Genomic DNA, 11,037 nt, shown 5'->3' on the forward strand with positions numbered 1-11,037 from the left:
TTATTTATTTCATATTAATTAACATTTCCTTAATAAAACAAAATATTAGTAAATGTCTTTTATTCTTATCCAGTAAGTACAATTAAAAATTAGAATAACAATAAAGTAACAAATAACAGTAAGACGCCTTTGAAGAATGTCCCAAATTGTTTATAAAATCTATCTTATAATTTAACCAGATACATGTATAATAGAAATTTGTAGAAATACAGGAATATGTTCAAAATATTATGTAGACAATGTACACAGTAATAGCTGTGACTATTTACATTTAATTTTTATTTAAACATGCAATTTCAAAAGTCATCAGTTGCAAGATGTAAAAATTCTTTCAAAAACATGAGCAAGGAGCAAAAACGTCATCTGATCTCATCTCAATTGAAAATAAGATCACAAATGCATATTTCTATACTTATCACAATACATAAATCTAGAGTAAAATTTAAATGTAAAGTCAAATCAAAATTAATATGAAGTGTAAGTACAGATACAGGGTGTTCTTGTAACTTTTATTAAATAGTCACACAAATTTTGTTATTAATTAATAATCATGTAATAAGGTTTGTGCAGTAACTAAAATCATATGCATGTTATAGGCTATAGCCTATACCTTTATACCATATAACATGCATGAATACCTATATATGTATAATACATATATAATATATGTATATACAACTGACGGAATGGTGGTGAACCGCTTGTATTAAATAATATTTGTAATTCTCTCATTCTGTATTTACAGAATTTTAGACATTCAGGGTTTTTTACAAGTAATAAAAATTTGACTTAACATTTAAAATTTAAATCATATCCATGTTTTATAAATGTATGTAAGTATATGAACAAAAAAACATAATTATGCAGGGTAATTATTGAAAAATATTCCATCAATTTACAAGAGTGATGATGTTTTAATGAAGATGATAAAAATTGAAATATGATCCATCACCATAACACTTGTTTTATACCTAGTATGAAGGTAGTATACTACTTTTATATTAAAGCTTTACTATAGCTGTTTGCCTTGCTTATACCTTTGCCTAGCTTGAGCTTTACTGTACTTTGTCTTTTTTTCAGGTATTGTTTGTTCATTTTCTTGCTTTTCATCTGAAACTGTTCAATAAAAATATAGTAAAAATACATAAGATACTTATAGTAACTGATACAATTTTTATTAGAATCATTTTTCTTTTATTAAATTAAATAATAACTTACTTAAATCAGGTGGTGGTTGTAACGACTTTCCTGCACTCCACGCAGTCATCAGAGTTGCAGTCTTTCCAACTGCAAATCCGATACCCGACAGGGCAATTGAAAATGCTACCATGCTTATTGGATTCTGAAAAGTATCATCCACATTCAAGCAATAATTAAAACATATTATTCACTTATTTATGTATATTAATTACTTACAGTTAGTGTAGGATTTGCAGTTAGTGTGTAATCCAAAATCACAACAAGAATTCCTATTATTAAGCCTATACATGTACATATCCAAATTGTGTTTTGGCTTCCTAAAATTAATTAAATTGATATTGATTAATATATATATATATATATATATATATATATATATATAATAAAACCTCATATTTAAGGTTTAGACTATTAATCACCTTTTAATTTCTTTTTCTGTAATTCAGTTATGCCTCTAATAGACTCCATTAGTTTGGGATTATGAGGTTCCAGTTGTAAAGCCCGTGTATAAGATATTATAGCTTCATCATATAAACCACTGGCAGCTTCTACTTCTGCCCGCCGAAAATAACCCTAAATGATATAAAATTGGTTTAATATAATAGCTCCTTCAATAAACCTGTTAAAACATTTTTGTAATGTATTCAAATAGCATCTTAATATATTCCAAAATCCTAGTAAATATTCAAGTAAGTACCTTTGCCCAATTTGGTTGCAATTTTACAGTTTCGTTTGCATCCTGTAGTGATAAATAGTGTTGATCTAATTTAAGAAATGCAAACGATCTATTGCTATATAAGACATAATTATTTGGTTCCATTTTAATGGCATGAGTATAATGCAGCACAGCTTCGATATATTTTCCATCTTTGACACACTCGTTTCCTTTGATTTTAAGTTCTTCTACGGATAATTGCGGATTTTCTTTCTTTGATTCATCCATCGTTAAAACTTAGTTATATTTTAAATTAGGATAATATTGATGAAAATTATTTATTAAGTAAATCTAAGATGCTTGTATATTTAATATGTATGAAAAATTAAAAATTATATTCGACTCAATAATTTGAAATGAATAAATAAATTATGGAGATAACATCCTAAATCTGCACATCACATTCAATTTCAAGTCTCAGGATCTGATAGATGTCAGTGTGACAGGTGACAGTGGATGTCACCTTTATTTTTTTTCTCTCTTTTGCGGCAAGATGGCTCTTCTATTTGCCAATACTAAGTGAAAATAAATTAAATATCTGTGATCCAAATGTGCATGCTGTGCAGGTGCTCTGCACAGAGCAAGCAGCGCCACAAGACCAAAGAATACTAATTATACTCTAAAAAGAAGCACAAGACTTTTCTCGGCCCGCACTTCTAACAATTAGGCTAAGCATTCACGAAGCGGTTTTCACCCGCGCTCGCTGCGGCAGCGGAATGGAGTTCTATTTTCAAAACCCACGAGACCGAAGTTCGATGCGGTCACGCAGCCCTAACCGTCGCGATTGCGATCATGCGATTATCGCTCGCAAACTTGGTGCTTGATTATTGAAAGGCGGGCGGATTCAAGCGCGGCAGTTGCCGGTTATACGATCAATTCAGTTGCAGGCCGATTACTTGCTCTTTATAGGCTGCCTAAAGTAAGCAATAAAATATGCATGACTGGTTCACACTTTGATTAGTGCGAGTGCAGGTGATGAGTAGTACTACGTGTGGACAGCGACTGTTTAGTGCGAGTGTTTAGTAGGCTGTGTAGTAAAGTGAATAGAAGCGTGTTCTATTTTTTTGCGAGTGGACTGCGAGTAGCCACGTCCCGCGCGCCCTTCCTTCCCCCTCACTCGCAGTGTGCCTGCCTAAACACGTCTGGACAGGAGTGTTTAGTGTTTAGTGTTTAGCGTAGTGTGTAGCGTCGCGAATTTCACCATTGTTCTGCACTCGCACTAATCACCTGCACTCGCAGTTGAATTGGACACTACTCGCACTACACACCTGCACTCGCACTAATCACCTGCACTCGCACTAATCAAAGTGTGAACCAGCCTTAAGACATGATTTTTTTTATCTGATAGTTTACAACATGGACGTATAAAAAAAGACGGACGCCGTATTACGAACAAACAACGTGAAGCCACCGTAGTAAGCTAGCGATCGTGTAAAGACAATAAACACGCACACACTCTCACCATAGTAAGCTAGTCAGCCGCCATTACGTCGTGAACTACCGACTGATTAACTGCGTCACTGTTTCACAAAAAATATTTAAAATGCTGTCTTGCGTGGTTAAATGGTGTCGCAACAGTACAATTTTAAATAACAAAACACGAGGGATTACATTCCACAGGGAAGCAAGTTATTTCTTTTATGTTTTAATGACAAAATTATTACGGCAAAATTTATAGAAAAAAATACAGCCGCCATTGTCAACAGGACAGCTGTTGCCATGGCAACATGGCACACACACATGGATGTTTCGCCGCCATTACTAGGCTTCACTCAATGTTTAGGCGATATAGGTACAGCTCTCGCCAAACTTTGTGGCCGGCCCGAACTACGCTCATTGCATTGCGCAGAAACACAAAATCAGGTATTAGCGGGACGCACAAGGGCTTGGGGGCAGGGCCACACCCCGAGCGCCCGCACCTCTCACCCGCGACGCGCGCGCCTTAGTGTGAGTGCTACGTCCGTACACGAATCACGCACTTGTGAGCTCTGCGAGTACTATCGCGTTCAGAATTCGTTCGATCGTTTTTTATTTACATATTTTATCCTATTATTACCTAACCTATATGTTTTACAAATAACATATATACATTTTATATTATATTAAAATAACCTATGAAATAAACATGAACGATGTTATAATCAACAAATAAAAATAAATTGACAATATGCTAAAAAATGTTTTATAAAATTGTTTGGTTGATTACGTATTGACCACTCGACTGTACCATGCGCAAGTTCGGACTCGCGACTATATTCAAGGCGGTCACAAAGTTTGGCGCGGACTGTACCGTCCGTCTTTTTTTATACGTCCATGGTTTACAACATATTTTTATAAAAGGGAGAAAAATTTCGCTGGAAAAGTAATTAGAAATATGTACCTATATAAAAAAAAATGTTTAAAAAACCTTTTAGCTAGTTTAGTTTAGCTTTGTGAGTCTGCAGCCTTAAGTCAATAATTATCGTATTTCAAACTAAATGCAGAAAATGCAGAAATTCAGATTTCAGAAATCAGAAGTCGGCACTCGGCAGTAAGCAGTTACTGTTGTGGTGACTGTGTCACAGTCTGTGGTCACAGTCAGCAGTGTTAAAAGTAGAGTTTGAGAACTTCCGACAATTCTGTTTGCATTATTTTATTGTATTCCTAAAAAGTTATATAAATTTTAACAACATGGGAATTAAAGAAGCTGTAATTTATTTAGATAATCAATGGAATGCCTATTATGCCGGTCAAACAGTAAATGGGAGAATTGAATACGTTTTTGATAGCCCTAAAAAAGTTAGAGGTGAGTCTATTTAAAAAATATGTATTTGCCTAAATGAGTCATAGTTTTAAAGAGGCAGTGCAAATCTGTTTTTGCATCTAAATTGTGTTGATGTTTTGTTGTAATATGTATATAAACTTTGCATTTTCTTTACCCATAGGTATTGAAAAATTAGTATGTGCATCTTTACCTAATTACTGTTTACCTTTTATTATATATTATATAGCAATGTGTAAGCTTATTTTTTCAATCTAAAGGTATTCATGTCAAGTTCAAAGGAGAGGCACACACTGAATGGAGTGAAAGTAAACAAGAAGAAGATTCAGAAGGAAAAACTCAATCCACAGACACTCTTCATACTGGAAATGAAGAATATTTCCAAATATCCTATTATCTTCTTGGCAGCAGTACAGGTAAATGCATATTACATATATTATTACTTTTAGTACATGTATGATAAGTAGGTAGACTCTTACCATTACTTTCTAATATTTCCATACCCATATTGGTATACCGTTACATATTTATGCTAATATGCCTACTATGTTTAACACTTGCATACAAACAAATTATTTCTAAGGGAGATATTATTTTATTTTTAGCATAAATTATATAATATAGGGTTTTTCAATGAGCACAGATAGATTTTGAATGAGTATACAAATGATCTGTTTTTGTGTTCAAATTAATGTGTGCAGTGGTTTTTGAGTTTATTGTAAAAGACATCAGAGATTTTACAATATGTATTGATAGAATACAGTCTTTAATCATATCATGAATGTATTGTATTAAAAAATATTGTAACATTATATTTTAGGAAACGAAATTGAAATTCCTGCTGGCAAGCAGGTGTATAATTTTACCTGTGCGCTGCCTCCAGTATTACCATCTTCTTTTGAGGGTGAGCATGGCTTTGTGCGCTACACTGTTAAAGTCACTCTTGACAGGCCGTGGAAATTTGATCAAGAGACTAAAATGGCATTTACAGTCATTAATGCTTTGGATTTAAACCTCAATCCTTCATACAAAGTAAGTAAACAATGCTTTTATCTTGTGAATGTCTTATTTATTTAGCAATTTATTATCTTAATTGTCTTACATACTTTCTTACAAAACATATTATTATAAATATATGTCATATTTGATGTAGTGAAATATTTGTTCTAGGAACCAATTCATTTCCAAATGGAAAAAACATTTTGTTGTTTCTGCTGTGCTTCACCTCCGTTATCGGTAGATGTTCGAGCCCCAGTGACTGGATATTGCCCTGGCCAAGTCATTCCTTTAACTATTGACATAGAAAACAAGAGTAATGTTCAGTTGCATCTTGTCAAGATATTTTTGAGGAAGGTAAGTGTGTGAGTGGTATTTAACCACACTGTAGTCTTTGATATTTCCAATTTATTGGCCATCCATGTTGTTGGATATATATATATATTTTGATATGGGCAACAGTAATTATGTGTCAATATAATGCTTGTATAAACATACAGATAAATTGAAAATATTAATGAAATGTTTCATATTTTGATTAATATGTCAATTTTTAAAGTTGCACACATAAATCCATTCATCAAGTAATAATTGTAAATAGAAAAAAACTTTCTAGCATAGGTTAAAAAGCGCTGTTTGATCATAATATATAGACAAATTATCATTTTAGGTGGTGACATACAGAGCAACTTCACCAACAACTGCTGTGAAGAAGTCAAAGGACATTGTTCTTACAATACAAGAAGGACCTGCTCCAGCTGGAACCACTAAGCATTGGAACTTGAACATGGAAATACCCCCAATACCACCCTCGAACCTTGTCAATTGCAGTATTATTGATCTGGATTACGATTTAAAGGTGCAGTACAGTGAGCTTTGCATATAGAAGGCATTTGTTGAAGAAAATTCTAATCACTATGACGTGTGGACTTGCATATTACATACTTTGAATGTTTTGGACTTGGAGCTATAATAATCAAATAGCAGACTTATAAAATACATATTTGAATAGTTTAAAAAATATTGTTTGAAAAACTCGTCAATCAAATGAAAAATTTCATTAATATTTTCAATTTTCTCCTCCTTATCTATATCTGTGTGTTCATACAAGCTTATTATCAATACATTGTTTATCGTTGTAGATTCCTTCTTACTTGTTTGTAAAGTCTTAAAATGATTGCAGACAGATTCGATTGTGCGTACTTGCACCATTGTGAGCAAGTACACACATTTTATATTAATAAAAATAAAACGACTAATTATAAATGGTAAAATATTCAATAATGATATTATTTAAATTAATGTAAATGTAAACTGTATAAAAACAATGTAAACTAACATAGTAATTAAGAAATAATACTTACAAGTGGACCTCTGATGTTCTATTAATAAATAAATTATTATTATTAAAACCTATTTCTATCTTTCGTTTTGACTTTTGTATCGCAGGTGGAATGTGTAGTATCGGGAATGCATCTCAACTTCAAAGACAAGAAGTACATAACGATTGGCACGGTGCCGCTGATGGGTGGGCCTGGAGCGGCTCCATCAGCACCCCCTCAGCCGAGTGTGAATGCATCAAACCAACCAGCCGTTCTACCTGTGTCTCCGGGAGAGCCTGCTCAACCCTCTGTGAGTTCTGAATTATTTTGTTTTAAACTTGTGCATTATTTGTGATTGCTAGATTCGAATACAATCTAATTACTGTCATTTAGCTTTTTTAGATGAAACCAAAACGAAATTAAATTGTTTTTGAGTTTAGAGTTTATTCTTAGAAAAAGTAGTAAATATGCAAAACACTCGGGAACTGCCGCGGTTAAGCTATTGTATGCTATGACTTCAAGCCACACCTCCGCGCCCGTCGGAGTGGGGAGCGTGAGGTTTTTCGTTACGGAATTACTGGATTCGGTCCCCGCGCTCAAGGCCCGCGATAGAAGCTATGCAATAGCTTAAAAAAATGTCATATAATTTTGGAAGAAACTAATTTTCTCGAAATCGAAACATGTTATTATTGCAATAATATTTGTTATACAAGAAATTTGATATTTTGTGGTTTAATTGTACATAAAAGGAATAGAGCTTTTGAAGTATTTTTTTTGTCTATTTATTCAGGCACCGGCTGGTGGCGAAGCTCCAGGAGGATGGATGGTCCCAGGGTCGTCACCAACTCAGCCACCTTTCCAGTCGCTGTACCCTACTCTCAGTAAGTATTTCAATTTTAAGCTTTATTTAATTTAATACTACCGGCTGGGCCTGGGTCTGCCCGGTTATAATGAAACGAATATTTTTTTTTTATAAAATTACAGTCTGTTCTGTGAAACAAAAAAAATTTTTTTTTTTATGGTAAATATTATTATATTTACCATATTCGTTTGTTTTACTATTGATTACTAAATGATGTTACCCACACTTAAAATAAAAAATGTTGTAACAAAATAAAAGTTTATATTTTTATGACCTTTGACATACCGTATTCTTATGAATAAGATTCGAAGTAAGATCGCTATAAATATTACTTATATGTATTTACAAACAAGTAAAAAACGGTGAATCACGCATTCAGCAATCAGCAGTTAGTGCAAATTTAACTCAATGATTCAGTTATATCTCTGTTATATTTTATCTTTCTGCTCTCGTAAACAGATAGCAGTTTGAAACAAATTAAAGTCATATTGTTTTAATAACAATTTATATCTTAATTATATTTGATAATGTTTATACTTAGTAAAAAGCAAACGGACAAAATATAAGTACATTAACACTTAAATTGACTGATAATATTTTCTTTGATAAGTAAGAGTCAGAAAATGCAGAATTTGTTATATCACTACATAGTATAAAACAAAGTCGCTTTCCCTGTCCCTATGTCCCTATGTCCCTTTGTACGCTTAAATCTTTGAAACTACGCAACGGATTTTGATGCGGTTTTTTTTAATAGATAGAGTGATTCAAGAGGAAGGTTTATATGTATAAAAAGATCCATTAAGTAGTGGAGAAGTACTGTTATTTTTGAGGTTTCTAATGTGATGTCGTAAAAAATTACATTTATTCCGCTTACATTGCAAACGCAGGCTGAACCCTACGAGTTTTATCAAAATAATGTACTAAGTATTATACACATTGAAAAGGTCTACAGAAAAGTCCGCGATGGTATATGTCTATCTCTTATGGATAACCCACAATAACTTTTTTTTGTCATTTACTTTTTACGACAAATAATGGCTAATTTTCGAAGCGATTTTAACCAATACAGCATTAATCCTTAACCAATTAAATACCATGGTTACATTGTTCATTTAATATAGATCTATATGGCCCTTTACACCGTATGATTTAAGTGAATATTTTCGAAGATATTACAGATTTAAAAATTGCAGGACGTAGCGTTTGCGGCCGCCCGGCTATGTATTTTATACCCGTGCGATGCCGGAGGCCGGAGCGGGCCGCTATATTTTTATACCTATACAACGTTCACAATTTTTCTGTAGTGTATTTAGTATCAGCATTGCACCCGTGCGAAGCCGGGGCGGGTCGCTAATATTATACTATTTAATAAAACTGGTACAATATTTTAAAAACGTTTTCTTCCTCATACTAATGAACGTGTCATCAGTATGTGTCATAATGCTCAATAAACATAGCCATATAAGTACACAACATAGGATAGACCCCTTGTGCATTCATGAATGGAAATATATTCTTGATAAATCTTACTCATATAAATATTAATATTTCAGCTGAACCAGTGTACCAGGAATCTCCATACGGCCGCACTATTAAGGATCGCAATGAAAGTCAGCACATGGCCATTAATGGTCCTGCAAAATTCGCTCCTTACTATCCTACTTACGCGGCTGTCCAACCCCCGCCTTTACCACAATAAAATATTTTAACAAGCTTTTGTGATGTGTGCTAGTAGTTAGACAGTATCTATTTGTATCGAATTTCGAAACTGCTTTAACGACATATAGTAACCAGCTATATTTACATTTTATTGGATTAACAGTTAGTGAATATTTCTTTTTACCATAAGGTTTTACGTTGTGTATCGTTATGTAATAAGTGTAAACGGAAACGTGCTAATTAAAAAGCCTCGAATATTTTGATAGATTATTTTTGCTTCGTATTTCTTGCGTCTTTTTAGTTCCGAAGTTATACCATACAATCTCCCAAATGTCTCATTTATATCTTATAAATGTAATCAGAAAACCCCGCAGTATAAATTAACACTATGACGCTGAAGTGAAATGAAATTGTACGAATACTGTCTATTTACGATAAATTTATGACTAATTTTATTTGTGATTACATGAGATCTTAGAAATTATTGATTGTACTACTAGATTACAATTCAGTAATTGTATCTTTAAGGATTGTTAAAAGACATGCCCGTCCTAATATTATTATTATTTGTAAATTTACAGAAAAAAAATTTAGAGTTTGCGTATTTCTTTTTTATTATGAGTCTTCCACATTCTTTTTTAAAGTATATTGTATGAATCTCCAAAACTTATAATCCAATGAAGACTACTCATTGCTCAAATGGTATTTTATCATAATTGGGACAGAATTTAATTTTGATATTGTCGAATCTATGTAAAAATAATATGTATTATCAGGCAGTTTTAGCTAGCATAAAATGGTAGATCTTATATTAATAATTGTGCATCATACATATATTTCGTTTACCAAAAACGCACAATTATTTTATGATATTTTAATTTAAGAAATTTATTTTGAACTTTGTAATGGAAATTGGAATGATCTGGTTTTTAAAAGATAGTTTATTAATATTGAAAATATTATAGTACATATTGCATACTATTACTTGCAATTTTATTTCAACGAGAGTTTTTTATTGGAAATTCGATTAAGCTGATTTATTAGTATATCATAAAATATTTGAAAACCATACGTCATTTTGTACCATAAATATATTTTATAAAATCTGAATAAAATCAATAAAAATTACAAGTTTGAAAGGATTAACGTGCCCTCTTTTTTAATTATTATAGTCGTGATGTGCGGAGCTCAGACTAAGTATGGACCTAGTATTCACCCAAGCATTTATATATGCCATTTACTTGTTATATATTTTGAACAGAGTAATAATATAGACTATAAACTGGGAGTAATAATGTGTGAAGTGTATTTTACAATACTGCTAAAAAGTCAAAATAAGCATATTTTTGAAGTGAACGATATGTTTTTTTAAATGTTTTGACCATTTACCTACTTACACATTAATGGCTTGTTAAGAAGAAGTTTTTGACTCATGGACTTGTATAATTATTTATATTGTAGTTTTACTTTACATAACTTATACAGATTTTAACATTGTTTTATTAAATGTATCCATATTATA

At 32.3% G+C, this 11,037-nt stretch overlaps 2 protein-coding genes across 2 annotated transcripts; one reads left to right on the forward strand and one right to left on the reverse strand.

The window, feature by feature from the left end:
• Positions 1 to 45: 45 nt before the first annotated feature.
• Positions 46 to 2,345, reverse strand: LOC149900151 (uncharacterized). Its single transcript, XM_090112829.1, has 5 exons — positions 1,898 to 2,345; positions 1,620 to 1,773; positions 1,417 to 1,517; positions 1,219 to 1,342; positions 46 to 1,116 (listed from the first exon to the last, which is right to left on the reverse strand). The coding sequence occupies exons 1-5, from the start codon at positions 2,141 to 2,143 to the stop codon at positions 1,013 to 1,015; spliced, it is 729 nt and encodes a 242-aa protein (XP_089968955.1). The 5' UTR covers positions 2,144 to 2,345; the 3' UTR covers positions 46 to 1,012.
• Positions 2,346 to 4,454: 2,109 nt separating this feature from the next.
• On the forward strand, positions 4,455 to 10,621 carry LOC149900152 (arrestin domain-containing protein 17). The gene is made up of 8 exons (XM_090113033.1): positions 4,455 to 4,700; positions 4,937 to 5,092; positions 5,497 to 5,708; positions 5,847 to 6,029; positions 6,343 to 6,531; positions 7,122 to 7,304; positions 7,785 to 7,875; positions 9,410 to 10,621. Exons 1-8 carry the CDS (start codon positions 4,586 to 4,588, stop codon positions 9,553 to 9,555), a joined length of 1,275 nt encoding a protein of 424 aa, XP_089969159.1. The 5' UTR covers positions 4,455 to 4,585; the 3' UTR covers positions 9,556 to 10,621.
• The last annotated feature ends 416 nt before the right edge of the window (positions 10,622 to 11,037 follow it).

Source organism: Colias eurytheme, chromosome 19 (genome assembly GCF_061535395.1).
Source record: "Colias eurytheme isolate Ceu_HAF_F1 chromosome 19, ilColEury1 Martin Lab GWU primary, whole genome shotgun sequence".
In the NCBI taxonomy this organism is placed as follows: Eukaryota; Metazoa; Arthropoda; class Insecta; order Lepidoptera; family Pieridae; genus Colias; species Colias eurytheme.

What these genes read in the sequence shown, in the direction of transcription:
- LOC149900151 (XM_090112829.1), bottom strand. Translation starts at nt 2,143, where the DNA reads ATGGATGAATCAAAGAAAGAAAATCCGCAATTATCCGTAGAAGAACTT. An exon ending in ACAGAAAAAGAAATTAAAAG is followed by an intron (nt 1,518 to 1,619) that starts GTGATTAATAGT and finishes AATTAATTTTAG; the next exon opens with GAAGCCAAAACACAATTTGG. An exon ending in ACAACCACCACCTGATTTAA is followed by an intron (nt 1,117 to 1,218) that starts GTAAGTTATTAT and finishes TTTATTGAACAG; the next exon opens with TTTCAGATGAAAAGCAAGAA.
- LOC149900152 (XM_090113033.1), top strand. Translation starts at nt 4,586, where the DNA reads ATGGGAATTAAAGAAGCTGTAATTTATTTAGATAATCAATGGAATGCC. An exon ending in TCTTCTTGGCAGCAGTACAG is followed by an intron (nt 5,093 to 5,496) that starts GTAAATGCATAT and finishes ATTATATTTTAG; the next exon opens with GAAACGAAATTGAAATTCCT. An exon ending in GAGAGCCTGCTCAACCCTCT is followed by an intron (nt 7,305 to 7,784) that starts GTGAGTTCTGAA and finishes CTATTTATTCAG; the next exon opens with GCACCGGCTGGTGGCGAAGC.